At 36.0% G+C, this 27,118-nt stretch overlaps 1 protein-coding gene across 12 annotated transcripts in view; it reads right to left on the reverse strand.

Moving 5' to 3' along the window:
* REPS1 (RALBP1 associated Eps domain containing 1) overlaps positions 1–27,118 on the reverse strand; it is a 90,367-nt gene that overhangs the window by 35,590 nt on the left and 27,659 nt on the right. For 11 of the 12 annotated variants that reach the window (XM_055535751.1, XM_055535752.1, XM_055535753.1 and 8 more), the window contains exons 2-8: positions 13,268–13,391; positions 11,422–11,618; positions 11,147–11,300; positions 10,364–10,488; positions 9,699–9,861; positions 9,357–9,420; positions 7,826–7,980 (exon numbers count right to left, since the gene is read on the reverse strand). In XM_055535751.1, coding sequence (XP_055391726.1) covers positions 7,826–7,980; positions 9,357–9,420; positions 9,699–9,861; positions 10,364–10,488; positions 11,147–11,300; positions 11,422–11,618; positions 13,268–13,391 — 982 coding nt within the window. The remainder of the gene's footprint in view (positions 1–7,825; positions 7,981–9,356; positions 9,421–9,698; positions 9,862–10,363; positions 10,489–11,146; positions 11,301–11,421; positions 11,619–13,267; positions 13,392–27,118) is intronic. The other variant, XM_055535755.1, reaches the window with a different exon arrangement.

Below are 27,118 nucleotides of genomic sequence, written 5' to 3' on the forward strand. Positions count from 1 at the left end.
ACAGTTATTTTCCTAAAAATATCTATGCTAATATATAAGGGGTCTATTTTTATTTCAAAATAAAGAAGTATTTTTTTAAGTGTATCACTTTTAATTCCCAATAAAGTTACTATTGCTAGATCTAATCTACAAAAACAGAGCTTTTTTGAGGGTCCACAAATTTTTTTAAGAATATAAAGAGGTCCTAAGACAAAAAACTTTGAAAAAAATCACTTGTCCTAGAAAATTCAAAAATTATCTCTGGAATAAATTAGCAAAATTACCCATTGGTTCTTTCTTAATTTCATACATAGAACAAATGGCAGTAGATAAAGAGCAAATTACCTATATTCTAGAAACTAACAGTCATGAGTTGGAGGGGAGGCATTAAGTGTATAAATTAACTGCACCTCCTTCAACTTGGCTCCTTACAAATATTCCAACAAAGGGCTTCAGGCCCATCCACAAGGGTTAAGTCTTTAAGACTGTATTCTTACGGAGGCAGGGGTGTAGTTTTACTCTTACCTGATGCAGTGTTCCAACCTAGCCTCCTGCTGGAACACTGTGTCAACCCTGCCTCCCTCCTGAGGGTTCTGCTCTGCCCCTGACATCATCAGAGCATTAGGGCTGAAAAAGAAGAGCATGAGCCTAAATTATTTGTTAAAGTCAACCCCAAAAGGGCTTTTATGCAGAAAGTATTTCCATGTATAAAAAGTTTGTCTGGAAGACACAACCTAGTATGATCATACTGATGTACTATCAACCTACACTGAACAGTTAGTAGTAATAACATTAAAAATACATGCCTTATTTTCAGGATAGCACTAGCAAATAAACAGTCAGTAGTTTTCATCCTTCGAGCCTCCACAGACTCTGAAAACTTGCCCAGATTCAATTCAGTTCAGTTTACCTCCTGAACAAGCTCTTTCAAGAAGAGCTTCAGTTTTATTCTAGGTTTATAACCTACCTAATCCAAATTTATCTTATTTTCCTAGTATTATACTCAATATACTAAAAAACTATTTCAAAAATGACTGCCAGATATTATTAATCTTTTAGAAATATATATACACTACCTGAAATCTTATGGTTTAAAATTTTCAAGTAGCAAAACAAATCCAAGAAGAGTTCTTCAGTATGAAGGTTCAAGGTTCTAAGTTCATTTAACAGCTTCATCTAAGCAAAAGTAACTATATCTTTTATTTATTTTAGGTGTAAATATTATCTGTACAAGAAAAAATGTTTTAATTTAAAAAAGCAGGTTTCAATAAATTTTGAGTTTTCAAAAACAAACCCTATTAAATAGTACTTTTCTCATTCATATTTTTAAAAGACGAGGCAAGAAATGCATATGCAGAAAGAAATTAAGGACTCAGTTTAAGATATGCTTTGCCGTGAATGATATTACATGGATCAAAAAACTAAGCTCTAGTTCCAAAATTAATTCTACTTCTCCCTGATACTCCATAAATGGAAACCTACTCAGTAAATAGATCTTAAGAAGGACTCAATTTTTAATTAAAACCAAAGATTTTTACTTCTAAAATTGAAGTAAAAACATGTCCAACAAGGTTTGAAAAGAATAAAACATTTACCCCAAATACTAAGCTGCACTTGTCTCTCTCTTTTTTTTTTTTTTTTTTTGCAGTATTTATCAGTATTTTATAGCAAATACTGTTTTGACTCAGCTATTATACTTCAAAGAAAACTACCTACAGATACACGGGAGGTTTCCATTGTCTAAGGATACCTAAAATGGAAAAAGCCCATTTAAAGCTAATCCAATTAAAATAAGGACTCAAGTTTCATAAACAGAAAAAAACAACTAAACTGGGGCTTTAAGACTAACTAACATAGAAAATGAGTATAAACAATAAAAGATGTTACAAATTTGGGGTGAAATTTGGTGGCACAATTAATAAAAGCAAGAATTTAGTAGTGTGCATTGTTACTGAGGGCCTATAAGTAAATACAGTAAACAAAGATACAGTATTGTGCAAGAAGACGAGGCTCCCATTTATTTCCATGGAGCTCTCATCCTAACAGAGCAAGACAGACATCCTTCACTTCATTTTGACTTTCACAACACAATCATCAAGACAAAATCTCATTTCTGCAAAAATAATTAAGGGTATCATTAAATATTCCCAAGAGTCTTATTAAATCTACTGTATTTAAACCATAATCTTGTAAAGCTCCTAGTGTCATTCTTGCAGAGATTTTCTCCTTTAAGTATGAGCTAGCCTTGTTTGTCACTTTTCTGTGACAAACAGAAAAGCGTTTGTCAATTTCTGCCAGGAATTTGAGGAGGCTAAGTACTTGTTCCAATTTCATTAAGTGGTGCCCCTCTGCCAGTATTTGCAGTTGTTCTGATTCATCAGTTCCAATACCCCACTATCTGAAAAGAAGGATGCCATTAAGAATGTATACAGATATGGGAGTGGGGTGTGCTTGAGAACTAATTCCTTAGGTGTAGTGGTAATGGTGAATATTGTGCCTATTTTTATTATTTTTATCTCTGCAACTAAAGGCACGTGGAGAGCAAATTTTCCAAAACAAAGATTCAACTTTCTTTGTACAAAACAAAGATATGTGTTTTTTTTTTCCCCCCAGCACCATTTTAAACGTAAAGCCAGGAAGTTATCTGAAAATTCCATCAATATGAAGCTGGTTGAATGAAGGAACATTCATATGTATGACAAAGAATGTGACAACTCTATAAGTAATAAAGTACAGAGATGTCCAACATTATTAGAAAAAAATTCACAGATGTATAGTGTGATTGCACTTGTATAAAAACAGCTGTATGTGTTATTTCTCTAGGCTTTTATATGTTAAATTTTCTGGGTGAAAAGAAACTTAACATTAATCAACCTAATCTCAAGTATGGCTTTTTGGCAAATTACTCATAAATAAAAAGTCTCTGGCTTTAAAAACATTCATGTTAAGTACCACTAGGAGCTTAGAGACCTATGCTATGTATCATATTAACAACAATGAAATACACTCAAATTTACTGCTTAAAGAAGTGATTATGGAGAAGGACACAGAATAGTGAACAAATTCCTTTCCATCTTTGAGCATCTCAACCAGACACAACCAAGGTGCTCATGTGAGCAGTGCAGCGTGAAGACAGGAAACAGTTTTAAAAAACAAGTGGTTCAGTCATTTGGACATTTCAAAAACGTGAACGCCTACTTACGTACTCAGTCTGCTCCCTGTTAGATACTTAAATACAATGAACAAGACAGATCTGGTTACTACCTGATACAGTAACTGTAACCTTAATCTTTTTTTCAAGTGGGGTGTATAAATTGGGAGACTGGGAATCGACACATATATGCTACTATTTATATAAAATAGGTTACTAATAAGAACCTACTGCACAGCACTGATTATTCATTGGAAGGACTGATGCTGAAGCTGAAGCTCCAATACTTTCAGGCACCTGGTCCGAAGAGCCAACTCACTGGAAATGACCCTGATGCTGGGATATATTGAGGGCAAGAGAAGAAGTGGGCAGTGGCAGCGGATGAGAGGGTTAGACAGCATCACTGATTCAATGCACAGGGGTTTGAGCCAGCTGTGGCAGGTAGAGACGGACAGACGAGCCTAGTGTGCTGCAGTCTGTGGAGTCACAGTCAGACATGCCTTAGCAACTTAACAATGAGAACTGCATTGCCAAATTCAGAGATGTTCAATGTTAAATATTTTAATTCAGGTCCACACAAGTACTTCTATCTATGAGCCTTAGAGTTTTCCTGGTTTATCTGATATTTGTGCTTAGTTGCTCAGTCGTGTCTGACTCTTTGCACCCCCATGGACTGTACAGCACACCAGGATCCTCTGTCCACGGAATTCTCCAGGCAAGAATACTGGAGTGAGTTGCCATGTCCTCCTCCAGAGGATCTTTCCAACCCAGGGACTGAACCCTGGTACCCCGCATTGCACGCAGATTCTTTACCATCTGAGCCACCAGAGAAACCATCTGATATTTAATCCTATAAATCTGTTCAAATGACTTTGGATAAAATACATATTTATCCCACCTACATTTGCACGCCTACAGAAAACTTACTTCAAGCAACTGTAACTCGTCATCACTGTTCATCATCTACCTTTCTATAAGAGTTATTTAAATTATAAATACAGAATACTTGTGGAGCTAATGGCTCAGTGGTAAAGAATCTGCCTGCCAATGCAGGAGACTTGGGGGTTCAATCCCTGGGTCAGGATGATCCTCTGGAGAAGGAAATGGGAACACATTCCAGTGTCCTTGCCTGAGAAAGCCCATGGACGGAGGAGCCTGGCAGAGTCCAGTCCATGGGACTGCAAAAGAGTTAGATATGACTTAGCAACTAAACAAAACAACAACAAAACATCATAAACTTATGACAACAAATGATTTTATTTTCAAAGATATAAATGTTAAGAAAAATATTTTACTTTAAAAATGGCACATATTTAGCATAATAATGCAGAGTACATCATGAGAAACACTGGGCTGGAAGAAGCACAAGCTGGAATCAAGATTGCCAGGAGAAATATCAATAACCTCAGATATGCAGATGACACCACCCTTATGGCAGAAAGTGAAGAAGAACTAAAGAGCCTCTTGATGAAAGTGAAAGAGCAGAGTGAAAAAGTTGGCTTAAAGCTCAACATTCAGAAAACTAAGATCATGGCATCCGGTTCCATCACTTCGTGGGAAATAGATGGGGAACAGTGGAAACAGTGGCTGACTTTATTTTTCTGGGCTCAAAAATCACTGCAGATGGTGATTGCAGCCATGAAATTAAAAGATGCTTACTCCATGGAAGGAGTTATGACCAACCTAGATAGCATATTCAAAAGCAGAGACATTACTCTGTCAACAAAAGTTCATCTAGTCAAGGCTATGGTTTTTCCAGTAGTCATGTACGGATGTGAGAGTTGGACTGTGAAGAAAGCTGACCGCCAAATAATTGATGCTTTTGAACTATGGTTGGAGAAGACTCTTGAGAGTCCCTTGGACTACAAGGAGATCCAACCAGTCCATCAGTCCTCGGTGTTCACTGGAAGGACTGATGTTGAAACTCCAATACTTTGGCCACTTGATGTGAGGAGCTGACTCATTTGAAAAAACCCTGATGCTGGGAAAGATTGAGGGAAGGAGGAGAAGGGGACAACAGAGAATGAGATGGTTGGATGGCATCACTGACTCAATGGACATGGGTTTGGGTGGACTCCGGGAGTCGCTGAAGAAGAGTGAGGCCAGGCGTGCTGCGGTTCATGGGGTTGCAAAGAGTCAGACATGACTGAGCGACTGAACTGAACTGAACTCAATAATTATTTACTGAGCTACTAAGTGCTTGCTTGTAAAGTGCAAGGTCCTGAGGATACTACAATGAATATGATCATTTCTAGTTTTTTAAGATGCTCAGAATGTTGTAGTAGAAAGAGGGGACAACAGAACAGGATTCAGCATAATGTGTGCCGAAATGAACATCAACGTAGGATATGCTTCGACAGATCAGAGAAGACAGAAACCACCTATGCCTGTAAGTCACAAAGACCCCACAGAAGGGATATTTATGATAAGTTCTCAGGTCAGCCAAAAGAAAGTATTTAGGTATTTCTCCTTTAATTGGGAACTTCTAAAAACACAGCTATTTAAAAATGGTTTTTAAATATATTGATTGAATCACAGTGTCACACAACAATTTCTATATTTCAAGGGACTTTGTGTCATATAAATCTAAGGCTTACAGTAGGTAAAAGAAAAAAGATTAAATGGTTCTTCCCACCTCCAAACAGAACTCCAAATTTGACTCATTGGAAGACTCTGATGCTGGGAGAGATTGGGGGCAAGAGGAGAAGGGGACGACAGAGGATGAGATGGCTGGATGGCATCACTGACTCGATGGACTTGAGTCTCAGTGAACCCCGGGAGTTGGTGATGGACAGGGAGGCCGGCGTGCTGCGATTCATGGGGCCGCAAAGAGTCAGACACGACTGAGCGACTGATCTGATCTGATCTGAAAGCAGATTGTAATCTAGTATCGTGTGGTCAAAACATTTACAATAAATGTGACTGGAAAACCATATAATATTATATTAGAATTGGAAAAAACACCTGTAAAATTATAGTTAGAGCAATAGTGTATAGATACATGCAGGCAAAAAACCAGAGTGTCTCTTTGCTAAACAAATCCAGCAGACATAAAAAGACAAATGCCCAGGAAAGAACTTCTTGAATCATCAGCCTTAAAACTCCATCAGATCAACATGACAAAGAACAAGACTTTATTTAAATTAAAGAAAAAAAAAAAAAGACTCGATTGCTAAAACGTGAAAGCCAGATTTCACCTATCTGAATCCAACAGTTAATAAGACCACAGAAGTCTCCAGAAAATGACATACAACAGAATAAGTCTGACTCATTTCTTCTTAGTACACTACCAGTTTTTACAAAATTAAAGTCATAGAAAATCTCTACATACAAGGTCCAATTTATAAATCAATGATACAGCAAGTCTGTAGCTACCACAACTGTTTCCCTTTTGGCTTACCTAACAAATACGCTAAATAAAGAAGTAATTTTTATCTATTTCTTAATAAGGTAAACCAAAGCAAAGTTATCTAACAAAAGCACTTAGCTTTCAGCTCAAGTTAGAGGGTAACTGATACCAAATAACTACCTGAAATGATCAGGAAAATCCTGGGATTCTCACAGGATAGTGTTTGTAAAAAACTGAAACCAAGAGTAAATTATTTAATCAACCTACTGGTTGATAATAGGTCAGGATACAATTCAAATCCTAAAATAGGTAAAATTCACATTTCACGTGGAGAAACAGATGAAAAAAACAGAGTAAATGGTTAGAACTTGCCTAAGTCAGAGACCAATTAACAAACTAGAAGCACACTCAGGTTCTTAACTCCAAGGAGACTTGTTCTCTTCAGGACAGTCATGACGTGTATATGGTTCCTTCCATGTAATTTAGAAAAAGAAGTCAGATCATTTCATTTTTGAGTTAAATAGAAGTTGCCCTTTTAAGAGCCAAATTCTGTTCTTTCTTCTTAGAACTATAAAATTCCTTCCAACATAATACACAAAAGAGAATTTAGATTTTAAAAATTTGAAAACAGTAATTTAGTTTTAGTTAAACTTGTTAAGAATTTAGCATTAATTTCCTCTTATTCATTCAGAATGCAAGAAAAATGTATTCTATTCCTGTTTCCTTTTAAAGAAAGCTATCAGTCAATATAAGCCCTTATAAAAACTTTCTGGTAAACATTTTTTAAAAGCATTATCTATAATCAAATACAAATTTTCCAGACTTCTTCAGAATCTGAAGAAAAGAAGTGGGCTTTTTAAAGGAAATGCTTTCAGATTGCAAAGATCTAATGATAAATCAAGATGCATTAAATGAAAAAATGCTGATAATGAAGACTGGCTACTATACCCACTTCAGATAATTTATAATACAGTTAAATGCCACAAAATAACAAGACACTGTGAAATGCTCTTCAGATCTTCACAATTCATAAGTGTTAAGTGAAACAGTAGCATACACAGTGGTATATATTCTATATCTTTTTATTTCAAGTTTACTAAATAAGTGAAACCATTATTCCGGGTTTAGCCCATATAGTCTATTCTGATGGCAAATCTATGTACTTCTGATGAAATGTCTAAGCTCTTAACCTAAGTTATAAGTTATATATATATATATATATATATATATATATATATATATATATAAGTTATAACCTAAGTTATATATATTTTGATTTTGCTTTAAGGATCAAGTGTTATATTTATGAAGGTATGCAGTCAGGTCTTTTCAGCTCCTGATCTTACCTGCTGAATCTTCCAAATCAATCAGTTTGGGCATTAAGCTCTCAGGGAGTTTTTCCGGTAAGTCATAGCCATTCTTCCTAGCAACTACCAGATGAAAAGCAGCACAAAACTCATCCAGTGTCAAGGCTCCATCTTTATCAAAGTCTGAGAGTTCCCTAGAATAAAAACTTATTATTAATATAATCATATTCTGCTTTGGCTCCTTTTAGGTTTCAAAAAGAAGCAAGAGAAATTATTTCCCAGAAAATAGCAATTAAGAATTTAAAAAATTCCACAGGTGGAAGGACATGTAATATGTAATATAATGACATGCATGCTAAGTCGCTTCAGTCATGTCCGACTCTGTGACCCCATGGACTGTATAGCCCGCCAGGCTCCTTGGCCCATGGGATTCTCCAGGCCAGAAAACTGGAGTGTGTTGCCATGCCTTTCTCCAAGGGATCTTCCCTACCCAGGGATCGAACCCAGGTCTCTTATGTCTCCTGCATTGGCAGGTGGGTTCTTTACCAGTAGTGCCACCAGGGAAGCCCAAAACAAATATAGCAAACTGTTAATTGTAGGCAGTGGGCATATGGGTGTTCAAGGCACAATTCTTTACACTTTTCTGTATACTTTAAATTCTCATAATAAAATGCTGAAAAAATAGTCCCAATAAAGTAAGTCACCAAAAAATGACCTTTAACACACTTGCATTTCTAGTAAAAGGATTTGGTTAAACCCTGGCTTACTTAATAAGTCACTGAAATTTTAAAAAATTGTTTTGTTATCAAATTTCTACATGTATGCATTTTAAAGCATCTAACAGAATTACAAGTCCTGATACACTGAAACAGCAGCCCCACCCTGGTGTCCATTTCCTGGTTGCAGAAACAATCATTTTTTAATTTATTACCTTAAATTACATAAATGTTAACAGCATGCATATATTGCCAGTTATTGATTTTTCAGTTTTAGACATTATCTACATACTTCCTACCATAGTATCCTATGTGTCTAAAGATGCTACTAACAAAGTAATTTAAAATATACATAAATACATTGATATAAAGTAGAAATAACATGTATTTATCTGATAATTGCTTTTAAAAAGTAATTTGTGATTGCAGTTTGTGTTCTAATGGCTAATTTCAACTACATACCAGCTATCCTGAGTCTCAGTCTAAATTTAAATGGGAGCTAAGCATGTTCTTGAGATCATGCCTTGGTATAGGACTTATTAACCCTGTTAAAAACCAAATGGGATAAACATAACCATGTATGAGCAAACCAGCTTTTATGCCACACATTATTCTTTCAACAAAACAGCTGTTAGAGCTTAAAAACTTTTAGCACACTTTAAAGAACTACTGCAGAGTAATCACTTAGTTCCTTTCTAAAGAGTGAGAGAGAAGCTGGATATTATGAGGCAATACTGAGTTCTTTGAGAACATTCTTGAAAAGGTTACTCTAATAGTTTAAGTTCAAAAATCTACCTGCTGTAAACTCGTTTGAAACAACCCACATTACCCAACTAATGATATACCACACTTACCAAATATGAGAAAGTTCAAGAATAGGAAGTTTTGATTTTGTAAAAAACTCTTTAGCTGCAGATCCTGAAATATTAAAACAGTGTTGTTTAGTGTTATTCTGAACTTACAGCTCCAAGAATAAAATGTGAGGTAAGAGTCTTAAGACTTCTGCCACTGAGAAAAAGGTAACCTTAACATGTGCACATGTCATATTTTTGGTTTCCAGTGACTATAAACTTTTTAGACAATTTGAGAATTAATTTATCCTTTATCATCACTGACGAATGAAACCATGTCTTTGAGATTATGAAACTGAGACCGTCCTATCCCATTTAGAAGAACTTCTGTTTTTAACAACTCACCTGGAATAAATCCATTTAGATCAGGCTGAATGGTTTTAAATTGATTTACATAATACTGTCTTTGTTCATCTGTTATTTTCCAAGGATCGTCATAACTACTGGATTGCCTACGAATTTCATTGGCAGTTGTAGCTGAGGCTACAGTTCGTACTGTTGTCTGGTCCTGTAATGAAACATTTTTTCCTCAGTACAGTATCTATCTATATGACTATATGGACCAAGATCATTAAGTTACTTATCTTTGAAAGTAAAACTTACTTTTTGTGGATGTTTAAAAATAAGCCTTAACTCATCAGCAAACCACATATTTGTTACATAGGTTATTAGACATTTTTGCACAAAGATTACATAAATGTGTAGAATGATAGCAATATGTAAGCAACAGAAAGCTATGTAAAAGGTGCTAAGAAAGCCAAGCAAATACATTCCTAGATGCAGAAACCTTTCAAAACTTCACTATGGGATTAGCAAGAAAATCAGCCAAAACTTTCAATAAAACGTTCCAATGAAAACAGACTTGAAGAAAAGGCACAAAGTTCTTTTTTGTTTTAATAAAAGAGTGAACTTGCATTTATAAAATGTGCAACAGCAAAATATAAAAACAATGACAGCAGCAATACTCTTAATGAAGCAAATAAAAATGCAATACCAATAAAATGTCACACCTGGACAGAAGCAGGATGCATGGTTAAAAGAGTACTGGTTGGTGGAGTATCAGCAAAACTGACCCAATTTTCTTGAGGTGGAGGTGGAGAATGTCCTGACCACACTGCATCACCAGCAGAAGAGCCTAAAAACGGAATGGGTGAACATGCTGACTCACTTTTGGAAGAAAAAATAAAGTTACCAGGTTTTTAATGATAACAAATCACCACACATATGAACAAGTTTTCTTTTAAAAAGCTAACTCTGAGGAAATATTAACAACTTCCAAAATGGAATCTTATCTGCCAATTTAAAATTAGACCTCATTTGGCATAATAACCAGTTTACTGCTATAATAAGCAATACAGCAGCAGAATCATTTTTATAACAAACTATACTTCCCTTCACTAATATAATATATACATCTGGGAATACATCTCCGATATAATATATCTCTTACATTTTACCCTTCAGATAGAATCTGATACCTATAAACTTTTGTCTAAGCATCATAGATATAAGTAAATGCAATTATACTCAATTTACTTAGAAACTTTCACAGTTGGCTTTTGCTTCTATTTAAGACACTTAATGAGTCTGAGTAAACTCCAGGAGTTGGTGGTGGACAGGGAGGCCTGGCGTGCTACAGTCCATGGGGTTGCAAAGAGTCAGACATGACTGAGCGACTGAACTTAACTTATAAATTAAAAGCTGACTTTGAGGCAACTCTTAAAGGAACATTCTCAAGTTTCCTTCCATCTACAACCCTTAATAAATGTTACTTTTAAAAATTTTCTAAATACCTGATTGTGCTTCACCAAAGGGAGACCAGAACGGCCCAGGTCCTGCAAGAGGCCTCTCGCTGTTTCCTCCACTGGGATGGCGGTTGTGCTTCCTCCATGTGTGTGGAGAAGCCGGTGGAGACTGCTGTGGCGAGACTACTGGGGACACAGGTTCCTAGAAAGAACATCATTATTTGAAAATTTAAATTTTAAGGTAACAATTACTCAGGCAGTCAATAAATGTTTTAGTGTAAGCATTCCCACAGTACATCAGCTGACAGCATGTACATGATTACCTGCTGATCTACAGATGCACGAGGCTGGACAGTATCATGGCTTGTGGACCCTTTTTTCACTTGTCCCCTGCCAGGTGGTGGGGGGATTACACCAGAGTAAGACCCTTGATTTTCAGAATCTGAAGAATATGAGGTTGGATGACGAGATTCCTGTTCATTCTTTGAAGCAACAAATCTTGGCAGAGGAAGATCCTTTACTGTTAACCACAAAAATAATTATTACTTCAAAATGAAATAGGGTATACACATTAAAAATCTGAAATGAATTTGTTATTAGAAAGAATTTTTGCAAAAACTAAGAAACAACAGACACAAAATGTTTATCACCACAAAATTCAGATCATCTCCCTTAGACTGTTTAGGGAAACTCTGATCTAGAAGGCAGTAGTAACAGCACTCTGTCACTCTAAGGGGTTAAGCTGAATGAAATGTTCAGTGCATGCCAGGCCTTTGTTTGTACTTTACATTTATCTCATAACCATATAAACCTTATAAAAATCCCCATTTTACAGATAAAAAAGTGAGACTCTAAGATGCCAAGGTTACTGACAGCAACCGACTGTTAGGATCTGCAGCCAGGTCAGTCTGACCGTGAAGCCTAGACTGTTTCTACTCACACTGGTTCCCTAAAGGAAGATGTTAGAGCTCTAAACAAAACAAGACTATGCACTAAGTTTGAAACTAGATTAATCTAGACATTTTCATTGAAGAAATTCATGAAAACATCTTACTGTCCACCTGCCAAGGACACAGTACAAGGCGTTAGTTGTACCTCCCACTTTAGTCCAGCTATGACACTCCTAATGCAAATATTCTACATTCACTTTTAAATAGAGAAAAGGATAAAAGGCTGAGAATGTCTCTGCACATTTTTAGACTAGAACAATACAGCAGCAGCAGCGTCTTTAGAAGAAAGTGTACTTTCCTGCACCATGATTACCTGCATTTCTCTTTAGAATCTCTGCATTAGGGAGGGAAAATAGTAATGTTTATGCAGTATTTATATAAAGGAAATAAAAATTACCTAAAAAGAATGTAAACTCTCAATTCTAGAATAATGAAATGAGAGCTCCACACTGAAAACTTCGGGATGACTATTAAACAGAGGAGCTACTTAAAACTATTTTATAAAAATTCTAACATTACAGAAAACCTCAAGTTTTCTCTTCCCACCCCATTCCCTATGAAAACCAAAGAACTCTGCATTTTAAGAATGAAGAAAAAATTCTTAAGGATTTAATTCTTAAGAAATTAAGAATTTTCAACTACTTAGGCATCAATGAGCCTTCAAATAATAGAAAACCACGTTATCCTAGGTGACATTGTAGGGTGGGCAGATGCTTGCATTTGGGTTTTAGCCTGCCAATATTTTAACACTGTCTCTACCAATCAAAATTTTGGTTAACTAATACTTTCTAAATTTCAAATGGAACTTTCATAGCTTTTCCAAACAGGAAAACATTAAGCATAACGTTGTTTTATACTTAGTAGAAAAGAATATAAGGAGGGCATATATGAGATAGTCACTATAATTCATCAGCTACCTTGATAAAATTATTCATCTAAATTTTAAGCAATTTTTAGTAAATTAAAGTTGCCATTTTCAGTTTTTATATTACCATAAAATATGTGTGAAGTACATAAATGCCGTAACCGAGTTAAGGTAGACATATTTTTCTAATATTAACAAATGAAAAAAGCATGGCAAGAATAAAGTCACGATACTTTAACTCAAGGTCACAAATGCCACTGAAACATCAGAAAGACTCCACAGTTCTACCGACCTTATTTCACTTTTGATTAGAAGTTCATTTTCATTTCAGTTACTAATATATTCCATAGTTACCTGTATTTATACTTTCCACTCTTAAAGGGAAGCCAGACTGGGCAACAGCTACAAGTTTCAAAGCAATATAGAACTGACTTCTTCCAAAATAACCAAGTCTTGTTGCACCACAAAGCTCCATAATCTATAAAAGAAAAAAATGCTAATATCAAGAATTTTGACAATAATTCTCCACATAAGCAGCTATCCGACCTCTCTAACTTTTCCAAAATACATAGCTGACATATGGCATATTACTCTCAACTGACGACCAACTCTTCAAGTTTCAGTTTTAAATATTTGAAAATAAAAAGGCACTGACCTTACAATAGGTTATCATTCTCCTACTTAGTAAAATTCATGTGATAAACAATTATATTTTATTAGAATAACTGGAACTTTTAGAAACAAATGTACCATCTATTCTTCTTCATAAACACTGTGCATACAATAGGGTCAAAAGTTTCTGCAACTAACAGATTATTACCCAGTCATTTAAGGTAAATCATAAAATGACATACTAAGTAGGAAAGGGCATGATCCATAATTTTGACCACATAAACACAAACTTTAAAACAACCAGATATATAAAGATTCTACCAGCAAGTTTGCTAGGTAAGATTGCGAATATGGGTTATTTCTCTTTACTTTCCAGATTATATTTAATGTGGTTATACTACTTTTTTTAAAACAATAATTTTTGTTTGCCTTTTTTTTAAAAAAGCATGAAGTCTTTTAAGGATTGTTCTAGTCATTCAACAAATATTTCTTGACTGGCTACTACAAGTATCAAACTGTGCTCAGCCACTCAGTCGTGTGGGACTCTTTGGACTGTAGCCCATAGGGAACCTCTGTCCATGGGATTTTTCAGGCAAGAATACTGGAGAGGGTTGCCATATCCTTCTCCAGGGGAATCTTCCCAACCCAGGTATCAAACCTATGTTTCCTGCACTGGAAGGCAGAATCTTTACTACTGAGCTATTGGGGAAAAGAGAATTTTAGGTTACAAAATTAAATTATAATCCCAAAAGGTGTATTAATATCTATTATACAGACATCACAAAGTCACCCTAAAACAAGCACTAAGTAACCTTATCTCAGCTTCTCAAAAATCCAAATTCTTGTACAAAGAGAGCATATTTAGTCTATAATTTAGTCTATTTTCTTTTTCCCAACACATTCAAAGGAAGATTAAGGTACCTGAGATGTTGTAATACTAAGTCAGAAGTAAAGTATTTAGTTGAATTGCAAAGAAGTACCTATCAATGGTTCAGCAATATATCACAATAACAATAACCATTTGTTTACTTGCACTAGGAAAGAAGACATTTTTGCTATGACTGATCATCATGGGAGGAAGTTTCTGTTTCTGCCACTAAGGGGCATCACTTCTGTGTAAATTTAAAAGGGCAAAGAGGATAAAGAGGCAGGTTTACATTAAGAGAACTACGGGGAAAAGGAGGGTGAGAGTTAAGAATGGAAGAGCACACAGCCAGGCAGCGTATGAAGGCATTGTGTTATGGTTATTGTGCCCACTGGGAACCCCCTCGGGGATCATTATACATCTCAAATACTTTTATTTATAACCCAAAGCATCTAAAATACACCAGGTAAGAGTTAGATAAAGGGAAGACCTAAAAGGAGATCACGTGTAGTTTGTTTATCCCTGCTACATCCGTTTCAGGTGCCTGTGAGATTTTCAGGGGGAAGATACCCTGGTAACAGAACAAAGAGGTAGAGTTCAGAAGGGAGTACATTGAGGAGATATGCTCCATCCTGGCAAGCAGACAGGAGGTCATGACTGAAGCTGGGGGACCAATAAATGAGACTTCCAGAAAGCCCAGAGTGACAAAAGGAAACCTAACAGGCAGGTATAAAAAGGAGCTTATGAAAGAGAAAGTGGGAAAAAATACCTGCAGAAAGTGGGAAACCAAAGGTGGGACAAGGCTTTGGGAGGTGCGAGCAAGCTTTAACGGAAACAATCATTGCACACACAGATTTACATACAAGGTGTTATGAGAAGCCACCTAAACTCACAAGAATAGATAAAATTAATTATGGAATAGCCATATGAGAAAAATATGTAGCCTTTAAAATTCACTTATAGGATTAATGTTATAAAAGCAAAAAGGAGAACACAAAGCAGCATATACATAAGCATAACCCAATTCTATTATAATATATACATAAAAATGGTAGTGAATATGCCAGCATATATTTCTGGGTGCTGAGATTAAGGGATATTTCTATATTTATATACATGAGGCTGTATGTACTCCAAAAATATATAATATTATTTAATCAGAAAATTGATAATAATTTCTAAAAAGGAGAAACAGTAGAATCCCCCAAAATGGGGGGGTGCGGAATATAATCTATGTTTTACAATTATGTTTTGTTACTTGAACAGTTATAGGGATGAGGTAGGATAAAATCCAGTTAGCAATGGGTTAAGGAATAAACAGGAGGAATTTAAGTAGAAAGAGAAGTACAAAACAGGTTAAGATATTTGGCTTTAAAGAAAGTACGTTTAGAAGGGTACTTTTGCTTCTCTTAAGTCTCAGAGCTAGTTCAGCAGAAGAGACACTAGAAATCAGATCTTTTGATTCCAAATCCAAAGTTCTTCCCAGGATGTAAGGCTGAAGTGGGGAGTGGGATGGGGTAGAAGAGCAAGGAGAAATACTATGCTTCTACTGTAGTAGACATAACAAAATTTTAAAAGTCTGTATGCCAAGCTGCCGCCTCAAGAAAGATGTTTTGAAAAGAGCAGATAAAAGAATCAGAGGCAATAAACGCGATTATTCCTCTACAGCTCCTCCCGCCGGCATCCCTTGCGAGACTCATCCTGTGGCCCAAGTCAGGCATGTGTGTCGCTGTGTGAACACTGGAGAGGAAGAAACACGTTATGACATAAATTTACAAAAATAATACCTGAAAAAACAGTCTAAAGAAGCCTATCAGGATTGAAATTACCAAGAAGTCTAAATTACTATCACAATCTGTGAATTAGACAAAATCTGTCTCTAGAGAAATATTTGGAATAAATTCCTAGAAGGAGACCTGCTGGACCGAACTATCAGTATATTTTAAAATGCATAACCTATCGCCAATTGCCTTTCCAAAAGGTTGCTGAAACTTATTCTCTCACAGTCAGTATGAGAATGTTTCTCATCATCTGTCATTTCATCTTTTTCTCCAGCAACTTGAAAAGCCACTCACATGCTTAGATGTATTTATTTTTGACCTCCTGTGTTACACAGCTCTACATAACTATTCCTGAATCTGTAACATTCTTTTTTTGTCATCTCTACTTTATTTTTTAAAACAATTTTAAATTGGGATATAGCTGCTTAACCTTCTTTTAAAATTACTTTAGCTTTATAATATTTAAATACCTGGAGTAAGGTTAGCCCAGCCTTTGCTTTTTGTTCTTGTTTAGAATTTCCTTTGCTATTCTCATGTTACTTAATCTTTCAAATAATCTTTAAAATCACTTATCAAAATAAATGGAGATTTTAACTGGGACAGCAATTTTCATGTACAGTCTGATTTCTAACTTTAACAAGACCACTTCACTGTTTTATCATTAAGGGCACTGTTGGCTAATACTGTGCAATACCTTTGTTAAGAAACTATTTAGCTAGTTCTACTATTCTAATAGTTTTGTTTGGGGCCTTATATTTTAAAAAACCACAGAGATGTTAGTTTTATTATGTCCATTTTGGAGCAGAAAGTGAAAAGATGGTTAATTTTTCTCTTTGGCCTTATTAATATTAATAGTTATAGTACTAGAGTTCCTAACATCAAACCCCTTCGATCCCTAAAATGACTTTCATTTAGTCATGGTGCATTACATTTTCAAATAAGATTTATATAAAATTTTAACTACAATCTTAAAATGACTAACTGTTAAAAAAAATATTATATCTGAAAGGTATGGAATTGATATCAGTTGGCTTTGTTAGCACAACTAGCAAGCTTTACTTTTTTCCTGCTCTAAAATACTTTAAATAGATTAGGAATTACATAATCCTTAAAGATTTAGAAGACAGTTCACCAATGACACAGGGTGGGCATCTCTGATATACAACTCATTTTCTTCCATGTTATTGGGAATAAACTAGGTTTTCTATCTCTAAAATATTTGATAATTTCCAAGAAAATAATTTATCACCTCCAGATTTAGAAAGTTATTATTAGTTCAACATTATTCAAAGGAGTCTCACTTTTTTAATTGCCTCTTTATGGTAATTTTCCCTTATTCGAAATCATGCATATTTGTGCAAAAGCTCACACAGCTATCTGATCATGAAAACCACTTAAAGTCCCTAAGATACAGAGTCCCACACCCTTCCCTTTAGATTCTAACTCATTTAGGAAACCCAGGGCCAGTGAGTGATTGCTGGTATACTACAGACAGCTACTGAAAACGATTAACCTTTATTTTATTAACATTACAAAATTTATATGCTCATGGTAAAAGAAATAAGATATACGTACAATACAGAATTATAAGTTCTTATGATCCTCATCAAAAGTAACAATTTTTTTATGTTCTTCCAATTTTCTCTACACATATACAAACATATGAGCACACATACTTCACATACACTTTTTACCCATGTAGGGTCATACTATATATGATTTTTTTCTACATAATACTATTCAAAGATCTTTTTATATCAGCATAAATAGTTCTCTTTCATTTTTTTTTTTTAACACAGCATTCCATTGCATGGATATTCCTATTGCAAATTAACCAGCCCCTTACTGATGAACATTTATGTTTTTCCAGCTTTATATTACAAATAATGCCATAAACATTCATGTGCATATATCTATCTTTGTACACTTGTACAACTGTAGAACAAATCTGCAGAAATAGAATATGCTTTAAAATGTAACACAGTCAAATACTGTAACTCTGAGTAACTGTAACATCTTACTCAAGGGCACAGAATCCTGGCTGCCTGGGTTTTTTTCCCAGGAAAAGATAAAGTAGATTGTAGTTTGCTTTAATATGTACAGAGATTACTGCAGTTAGGCAATCATTCTATATCATTCATACAGTATTTGAGGAAGTTACATAATTTTAATGTGCCTCAGTTTCCTCATATGTAAACTGGGGAAAAGAATATACTGTCTCATATGGCACTAACAACAAGGTCTGGTCCACGAATATCATTATAATCACTTTTTACTTACTATCCTGATTATAATGTACTTAATTTAGTCAGGGATGTCAAAGACTAAATCATTCTTGAAAACCACATTTTCCTGAGAGCTGAGAGCTAACGCCTATAAGCACCAAATTGGGTTTTATTATAATTTCTGAAGAATAGTCTTTAAATTCTAAAATACAGGGTGCCCTCATGCCTTCACAAGTATTTTGAACTTGAAGCTTAAGACAATACACCAAACACAGAAATTTATCTCCTTTCCTTTCAGGTATCTTTTTTAAGTAAGGGAATTCATAAAAATAAGCAAGAGGAAAAGGGGAACAAAGAACTGACAGGAAATTTAAGTAAAATATAGCAATTAGAAAGCAGATGGGGCTTCCCTGGTGGCTCAGTGGTAAAGTATCTGCCTGCCAGTGCAGGAGACACAAGTTCAATCTCTGGTCCAGGAAGATCCCACATGCCACAGAGCAGCTGAGCCCACGTGCCACAACCACTGAGCCTGTGCTCTAGAGCCCGGGAAATGCAACTACTGAGCTCACGTGCTGCAGCTTCTGAAGCCCACACATTCTAGGCCCCGAGCTCTACAACAAGACAAGCCACTGCTGTGAGAAGCCCACACACCAGAGTAGCGCCCCGCTAGCCCCAACTAGAGAAAAGCCTGCACAGCAACGAAGACCCAGCACAGCCAAAAATAAATGAATAAATTTAAGAAAAGCAAGTGCCATACCTAATGAAGTAGGACAGAAGAAGTCAGTGCCAAGAATATCCATGGAGAAGAATCATTTTGGCCTGAAAAATGCAGGGACTCATCTAGAAACGCTAGTTATGACAGAGTGAGGCTGGAACAGATGAAGTTTCCTATCCCTACAGCTGCTCATAGAATATTAGCAACTAGACTTTACCCTCCAAGTAAAAACAAAGGAAAGAAAAACTAACAAAAGCAAATATCAAGGAAGTACTAGGACTGCTGACATAGACAGGAGTTGTTGCCCTAGAGAAAAGCTTCTGTTTCTAGCATTTAGCAACCCAATTAAAAAGAACATCTGACCCACTCCTCCTAAAGTGAGGCAGCCTTCTGAGGTGTTATTTCCCATTATACAGTGCTCAGTTTTTCTACTGACTCTAAGATCAACAAGCAACTGAAGAAAGCCTACAAAATGGAAGAGAATTGCCAAAGTTACAAACGGGGAAAATAAAACTCTGAAAGACATAATTCAAGGAAGAAAGGTCACTTAAAAATATTCTAGAGTGTATCTTCTGGGAGATTTAAGATAATACTGCCTCACCTCCAAAACAAGAACAGGACAGCAATGATACTATGAAAAAGGAAAAATCAGAGAATAAGAGGTACTGAAATACAGCTGGTCCCTTGGTACCCACAGGGGACTAGTTCTAGGACCTGTCAGGATACCAAAATGCAAGGATACTTCCAGTCCCTGATGATGCAGAACCCACACATACCAAGAACCAACTGTACACTTGTTGGAAAAAAATCTGCACATTACTAGACTTGCACAGTTCAAACCCATGTTATTCAATGGCCAATTGTATACAAAGTTTAGTAAAAATATGAGACGATTAAAAAAAATATTTTTTTCTCCAGAAGCAGGAAAGGGAAAGGCGAATTAGAAAATATGAGAGAAAAGAAACAAAGAAGATTAATCTAGCTGGGCCAAATTTTTATTAAAATGATATCTACAAACAATGCAGAGGAAGGAGAAAAGTGATAATGAAAGAACAAGAGATTTACCCCAAAGTTAAAGGACAGAGGTTTTCAGATTGCAGGAGTCTACTCAGTGCTCAACATAATGAGTTCAAGAATTCCTATACACATGATTACTGTGTAACTTCAGAATAGCAAAGATAAAACAAAGATCATAAGAGCAGCCAAAACAGGCATAGGGCAGGGAGATAAGGAAGACTGCTTCAGAAAAAAATATTAACTGGACTAGCATCAGACTTCTCATTGGTAATACTGAAAACCAGAAAGCAATAGAGCAACATTCTCAAAGTTCTAAGAAAAAGCATTTTCAACCTAGAGTTCTGTATCCATTATCAAGATGATAACAAAAACAGATACTTTCATAGATGAAGAAATTTTAATAAGTTTATCTCCTACGAACTACTTCTTGGGAAAATGGTGTTATTTAGCAAAATCTGGAGACTGGGCATACACAAAAAAAGTAGATACACACCAAGAAAACAGAGAAATAACATTGCAATGGAGAACAGCTATGCAACTGGCCTAAGCTGTAGCCAGTTCAGACAGAGTAAATTGACAGAATGCTCTAAGAGGAACATTTCAGAAAAAATAAAGAATGGATATGAAAGCAACAGTGCAAGAAAAAAACAGATAGGCAGTTGAGAAAGTAAAGGAATGTAATCACAGTACAACACCTGGAACGGAAGTAAAAATATTTATATCATATTGTAAAGACCTTTTTACATTGAATTTTTAGATTCTTAAGTCAATCTAAAGTCAAAACATTAAAATTAATTAATGTTCTCAATATCAAGTGTGTAAAAGTAGAGCTAACAAGTTAAGAGAGGGAAGGATAAGAGAAGGTGAAGGGAAAAGACACCAGCTTCTGGGTTTTGGTCTACCTGAACAAACCAAAAAAGTCAAGAACTCTTTTTGGATATGTAGGAGAACAGAGATCATAGAGAAAAACTGCTGCTACCCAAACTGGAGACCAAGAGGGAGCAAATACAGAGAATCACAACTTACTAGAAGAGAAACATCAACATCAACTTCTCTAAAACCAGTGCCAAGGAAGGGAAGACTGAACTGTCCTTGATGAACTTCTGTAGGCTCAGTGCACACCAATCTGAGAGAGAAAACTACAGGGGGACCTAGTCATACAGGGGCTTTACCTCCAGGAGAAACCTCCACCAGGTTCTCATAGTGAATGTGGGAGAAAAACCTAGTGCTTTTAGGAGGCGGAGGGGGGAAGGAACCATCCTGAAATCCACCAAAGCATTCTGCTCTTAACAAGGCCTGTCCTCAGGAGAAACTATTTAACCAGAGCCCAACCTGCCCAGTATTTATCAGAGCCTGTGGCCTGGGAGAAGGAAAATGCCATTCTATCCATCCTGTCCCACCGAAGAAGGGAGGAGGGAATACGGGTGGGACTGAGAAGCAATTATGAAGTTCACAGGTTCACTGAAAGACTGAGACAGAATCATAAGACTACAGAATGCTTTGCTTCCTCCCACACCTCACCACCACATTACTAAAGAAGTATTTATGGTAGGCCATTAACCCAACACTTCATGTCATGCTATTCAGAAAAAAAATTACGAGACATACTAAAAAGCAAAAAAAAAAAAAAAAAAAAAATCACACTTTGAAGGAACAAAGCAAGCATTAGAATCAGACTCAGATACGGCAGAGATGTTGGAATTATAGGCCAGGAACTTAAAACTATGATTAATATGTGAACAGTTCTAATGGATAAAGTAGACACCATCCAAGAACAGACAGACAATATAAGCAGAGAGATGGAAATCCTAAAGGGGAAAAAAAAGCTGGATATTTAAAACACTATGGAAGAAATAAAGATTGTCTCTGATGGGATTATTAGCAAAGTGGACATGGCTGAGGAAATAATCATCAATCCGAGCTTAAGCATATTTCAACAGGACCCCTAAAACTGAAAAGCAAACAGGAAAAAACAGAATATTTGAAAACTGTAGGACAACAAAAGATATGACATATGTGTAATAAGGTGAATAAAGAGAAATAAAACAGAAGAAATATTTGAAACAATAATAAGTTTCCCCCAAATTAATGCCAGAAATGGAACCGCTGAACCAGGAAGCTAAGAGAACAGAAAGCAGGATATATGCCAAAAAAAGTACACCTAGACCCTCTACAAAAATTAACTCAAAATGGATCACAGATTAGATGTAAAGCACAAAATTATAACACTCATAGAAGATAACATATGCATGTATTCAGGACCCTTAAGAAAAGCAGAGGTTTTTTTCCTTCACCTAATAGGATAACACTATTACAGTTTTTGTTTTGTTCTGTTCTTTTTAGTGATTTATGACTTTTGCCTTTTTGCCAAGCTATCGTTTCTGCTCCATCAGTGGTCGTTCCAGTTGCTGCCTTTCTACTTTGAATGCCATTGTTTAGAAATGGAACCAACCTTTTAATACTGTAGAAAACAAGAATACACAGTTCTTTAATAGTAACTCGAAGAGCTCTCCAATGAGCAAAAAGGACACAAACATCATTTTTTACTTCCGATATACAAAGCATGGAGGTGGTGGTGGGGCTAACATTATTGAGCACAAACAATGCTAAGCACAGTGCTAAATACTCAACGTGTTCCCATCTAATTCGGAAACTAATGGAGTAGAATTAGTATTATTACCATTTTACAGAAGAAGAAAAAGAATCAGACTGGCTAACTAAGGCCAGCCGACTCAAAAGAGGGCAGGAACTATAATTCAAAGTCATGCTTTTAATCTTCTATCAAGACTTGCTGTCCACTGTCCTTTTCCTGGAATAATGCTGGCTACCTCAGAGCAAGTGCCCCCAGTAAGTCCTAAAAGTCCAGAATGCCTAGTACACAGTGACAGTGAAAGAGTAGTTTAAATGAATTAGGAAGGCTTTTTAATCCTATGCTCCTAACATTGGGTACAGGGAATGCTAACAATAGAGATATATGGAAGTTATTTGAGAATTTCAGCTTGAATACATGAGCTGAATTATAAATAGAAAAATGCAAAAAAAAATGGAATAAGAAATATATTGAAACTATACATAATACTGAGAATCAATACATAATCACTGAGAATACTGTTAAAATTCTCTCCAAAATGAAATCTTATGAATGTTTAATATCATAAAATACAATAGAAAGAAGATCCTCCCTTTAAAGTCATCAAGTTAAAATTAAGAAGGTGATTCTATTGCTTTCGTTTTTATAAACATTCTTTAGTTTAAATTGGGCTGGGTCAGCGGACAAGCTGTTTTTGTTGGCTTAAAAGCCCAGTTTGGTCTACCCATACACACACCTGCTACCAAGTCAGTCTAACTTTTATTGTTCCACTAACTTGCTAGACTTGTCTCCACACCTCTCTGTGACTCATTAGCTTTACTGACATGGGAATACTTGTAATGGAGACTCAGGTTTACTACAAATTAGTGGAAAATAGGGAATAATTATACTGAGTACTTATTATCAGGAAGACTGTTTACTTGCTGTCCCACTTAATACTTAGAACAATCCTCTAATGTTGGCCACCATTATCCCCAGTTCACAGGAAAGGAAACTGAGGCAAGTAAGTGGCAGTCAGGATTCAAATCCAGATTAGTCTGAGCCCAAAGGGTTTCCGTTCCCAGGTGCCTCTGAGGCATAGTTAAACAGAACTCTTAACAATGGCATGTTTATGGGGCAGCAGTTCCAAATGTATTCCAAAGAACACCAGTCAAGTTAAAGGCTCTGCAGCTGAATAAATTGATGTATTACAGTCTCCTTGGAGACTTCCCAATGCATTTTAAGCCCATAAGAGGCACTAAAAAAATCCTACAGCCTAGGAACAAACCTCCTTTTGGTTTAGGATCTATTAAAATGTTTCCGAACTAGTGGTCCATAATCAGATACTCTATTATTAACACACTTTGGGAATCAATGCTATAAGACTCCACCCAGAGCAGTGATTTTCAAACTCTTCTGGTATAAGGATCCCTTATACATGCTTTAAAAAGTTATGGAGGACTTACTCAAAGCTTTTGTTTTTGTGGGTTGTTATTTATTGATATTTACCATGTTAGAACTTAAATCGGAAAATTAAAAAATACATACCTATGAATTTCTGTAAACACAAGAATAATAAAACTCATACTTATGAATTTCTGTAAACACAAGAATAATTTATGTAAACACAAGAATAATACAAGAATAATAATTTTCCATCATGTAATTTAAAATTTTATGAAAATAACTTTTTCCCCAAATTAAAAAAAAATGAGAAGAGTACAATGTTTTATAAATATATATACAAATTTCCTTAATGTCAAGCTTACAACAACATTAATGTCTGTTTCTATATCTGATTTACTGCAATATGTTGCTTTGTTGAAAGCAGTAACATTCCAACTTCACACAGATATGTGTTGGAAAAGAGGAAAATTTACATAGTCTTTTTAGATAAACCTGATATTTTTTGATACTACACCAAAACTCTACAAGTGGTAGTTGCTTAAAGGTTAGCCGCAATACAGAATCCAAAGCCACATTAATAAAGTTTTCTGCATACTCTTACGTTAAAAATCCACTGGTGTATCTGGTCTATTGCATCCCATATTGCCCCATATGTAACCTATTGGTTCATCGAGTCATGCAGATCTTCCAAATGTTGACATATTTACAAAATATTAAAAAATTACATTTGTTAATATCACCATTGGTCTCATAAGAAAGGTCATTAAACACTGCGAAGCGGTCAAACACATGATTGCAGGTAAATTCCAATATCCTAATTTCTGCACAAAGTTTGAATTTTATATCATTAGTAACAAATAGTAACAGCTGTTTCCCTTAAGTGACAATCATACTTTCTTCATTTTCAAGAAAATCTTTGCCCAATACCCAAGTAAGCTGTTTCTTCAAGAAAAACGATGCTCCATAAAAACAAAAAAGAAAAAAAGGTCAGGATAGGCCACAACTCAAACAGTAAAGTAAGTACTTCTCAAGACAGTCATCACTTTTCAGTATCCACCAAATGTGGTTTATGCATACTTTCCACTGCATCACATAAGATACTAAAAAGATACATACTAAAGGATGAAGACTTTTTAAATTATTTTTTTCTACATACAGAACATTTTAAAGTGAAACTGGTGTTTTGCCTGTATGTCAGTAAAGAATATAATACTATTACAGTTGCTAAGTCATGCCCAACTGCGACCCCATGAACTGCAGCATACCAGGCTTCCCTGTACTTCACTATCTCCTGGAGCTGGCTCAAACTCATGCCACTGAGTCAGTGATGCGATCCAATCATCTTATCCTCTGTTGCCCCCTTCTCCTCTTGCCCTCAATCTTGCCCAACATCAGGGTCTTTTCCAATGAGTCAGTTATATTGACAACTTCTGCATTATGAATGAAAACATCAGCACAGCAAAAGAAAAAAAAGGGGGGCAGCAGGGAGGAATAACACTATTATTATGAAAACATATTTTAACCTCACAGACCAGGGCTCTAACACCAAACTTTGAGAAATGCTATTAGAGAGCACACTCTCTATATGGTAGTGATTGCTCTGATGTCAATGCTATACACTCCCTGCCCTAGAGCAGCCACTGAAAACATGTCTACAGGTGCAAGCAAGTATACCATAAATTAGTGAAGCTGGCCAAATGCGGGGATGTAGTGAGCTAAGACAGAGAAGGCAATGGCACCCCACTCCAGTACTCTTGCCTGGAAAATCCCATGGACGGAGGAGCCTAGTAGGCTCCAGTCCATGGGGCTGCCAAGAGTCGGGCACAACTGAGCGACTTCACTTTCACTTATCACTTTCATGCACTGGAGAAGGAAATGGCAACACACTCCAGTATTCTTGCCTGGAGAATCCCAGGGATAGAGGAGCCTAGTGGGCTGCTGTCTATGGGGTCACACAGAGTTGGACACGACTGAAGCGACTTAGCAGCAGCAGCAGCAGCAGTGAGCTAAGATGAGCAGGTGTGACAGGAGCAGCTGCTATTCAGCTCTAGCTAACTGTTGCTATAGAAGAACATCTGTCAAATAATGCAATCTTCAGATTTTTCTAAAGCTAAAAGACTAGAATATTCCATGATACTGTTCTTACTTTTAAATGCTAATGTGGATTCAGATAATTTTTTAAAAATATGCAGATCAACTAAAACACCTGTACTACCTACTACACACAATGTCTCAGAGAGTATTCTACAGTTACTACTAGAAAAATGGCATAAAATAAATGGCAAAAACTGCAGTAATGTTCCTTCAGATCCTCTAGCAAGCAAGGTGGAAAAAGGTGAGGAGTTTCATGAAAGATAATCATATATACAGATGTTATTACATATTATAATCCTACTAATGGTCCTTGAGTGTTTTAGCTCTAGAAATACTACAGTGAGATTCTGAAGCCCCTCCAAATTATTCTCAGGTTATTAATGAATACAATGGCTTAATATAATATTTCATTATCTAGCAAGAGACTCAAACGACTGAGACAAGTGAAGAGTAACCAAGGGAAATGAACGATCTCATCCTTCCCTGACCTGTGTGTGTCAGGTCCAGTCCTTACACACACCCACAGTATAACATACAAGAATTCTAAAACACCCTTCCTCCTTTCCTTCAATAAGTCAAGACTGCTCCCGCTTCAAGGACTTTGCACTTGCCGCATCCTCAGTTTGTCTGCCCCTCAGATCTTTGCTTGGCTACTTCCTGGGTCATTCAGGTCTCAAAGTGCAATTTCAGGGTTTACCACGATTACCCTACTGTTCACTTATTTATTGCCAACATCTTCCAGACAAGTCAGTCTCCAACAAACAAGGAAGATCTCTTCTATTTCTAGCACTTAGAACAACTCCTGATGCACAGTACCAATATATGTTTTTTGGATGGATACATGAATGAATGAATGAATGAAATATTTTTGAATCAATTTTGCTGCAGTGTCTTTCCACTTCTACACAGACTACAGGATT

The sequence above is a fragment of the Bubalus kerabau genome, chromosome 9, assembly GCF_029407905.1.
Source record: "Bubalus kerabau isolate K-KA32 ecotype Philippines breed swamp buffalo chromosome 9, PCC_UOA_SB_1v2, whole genome shotgun sequence".
Lineage (NCBI taxonomy): Eukaryota > Metazoa > Chordata > Mammalia > Artiodactyla > Bovidae > Bubalus > Bubalus kerabau.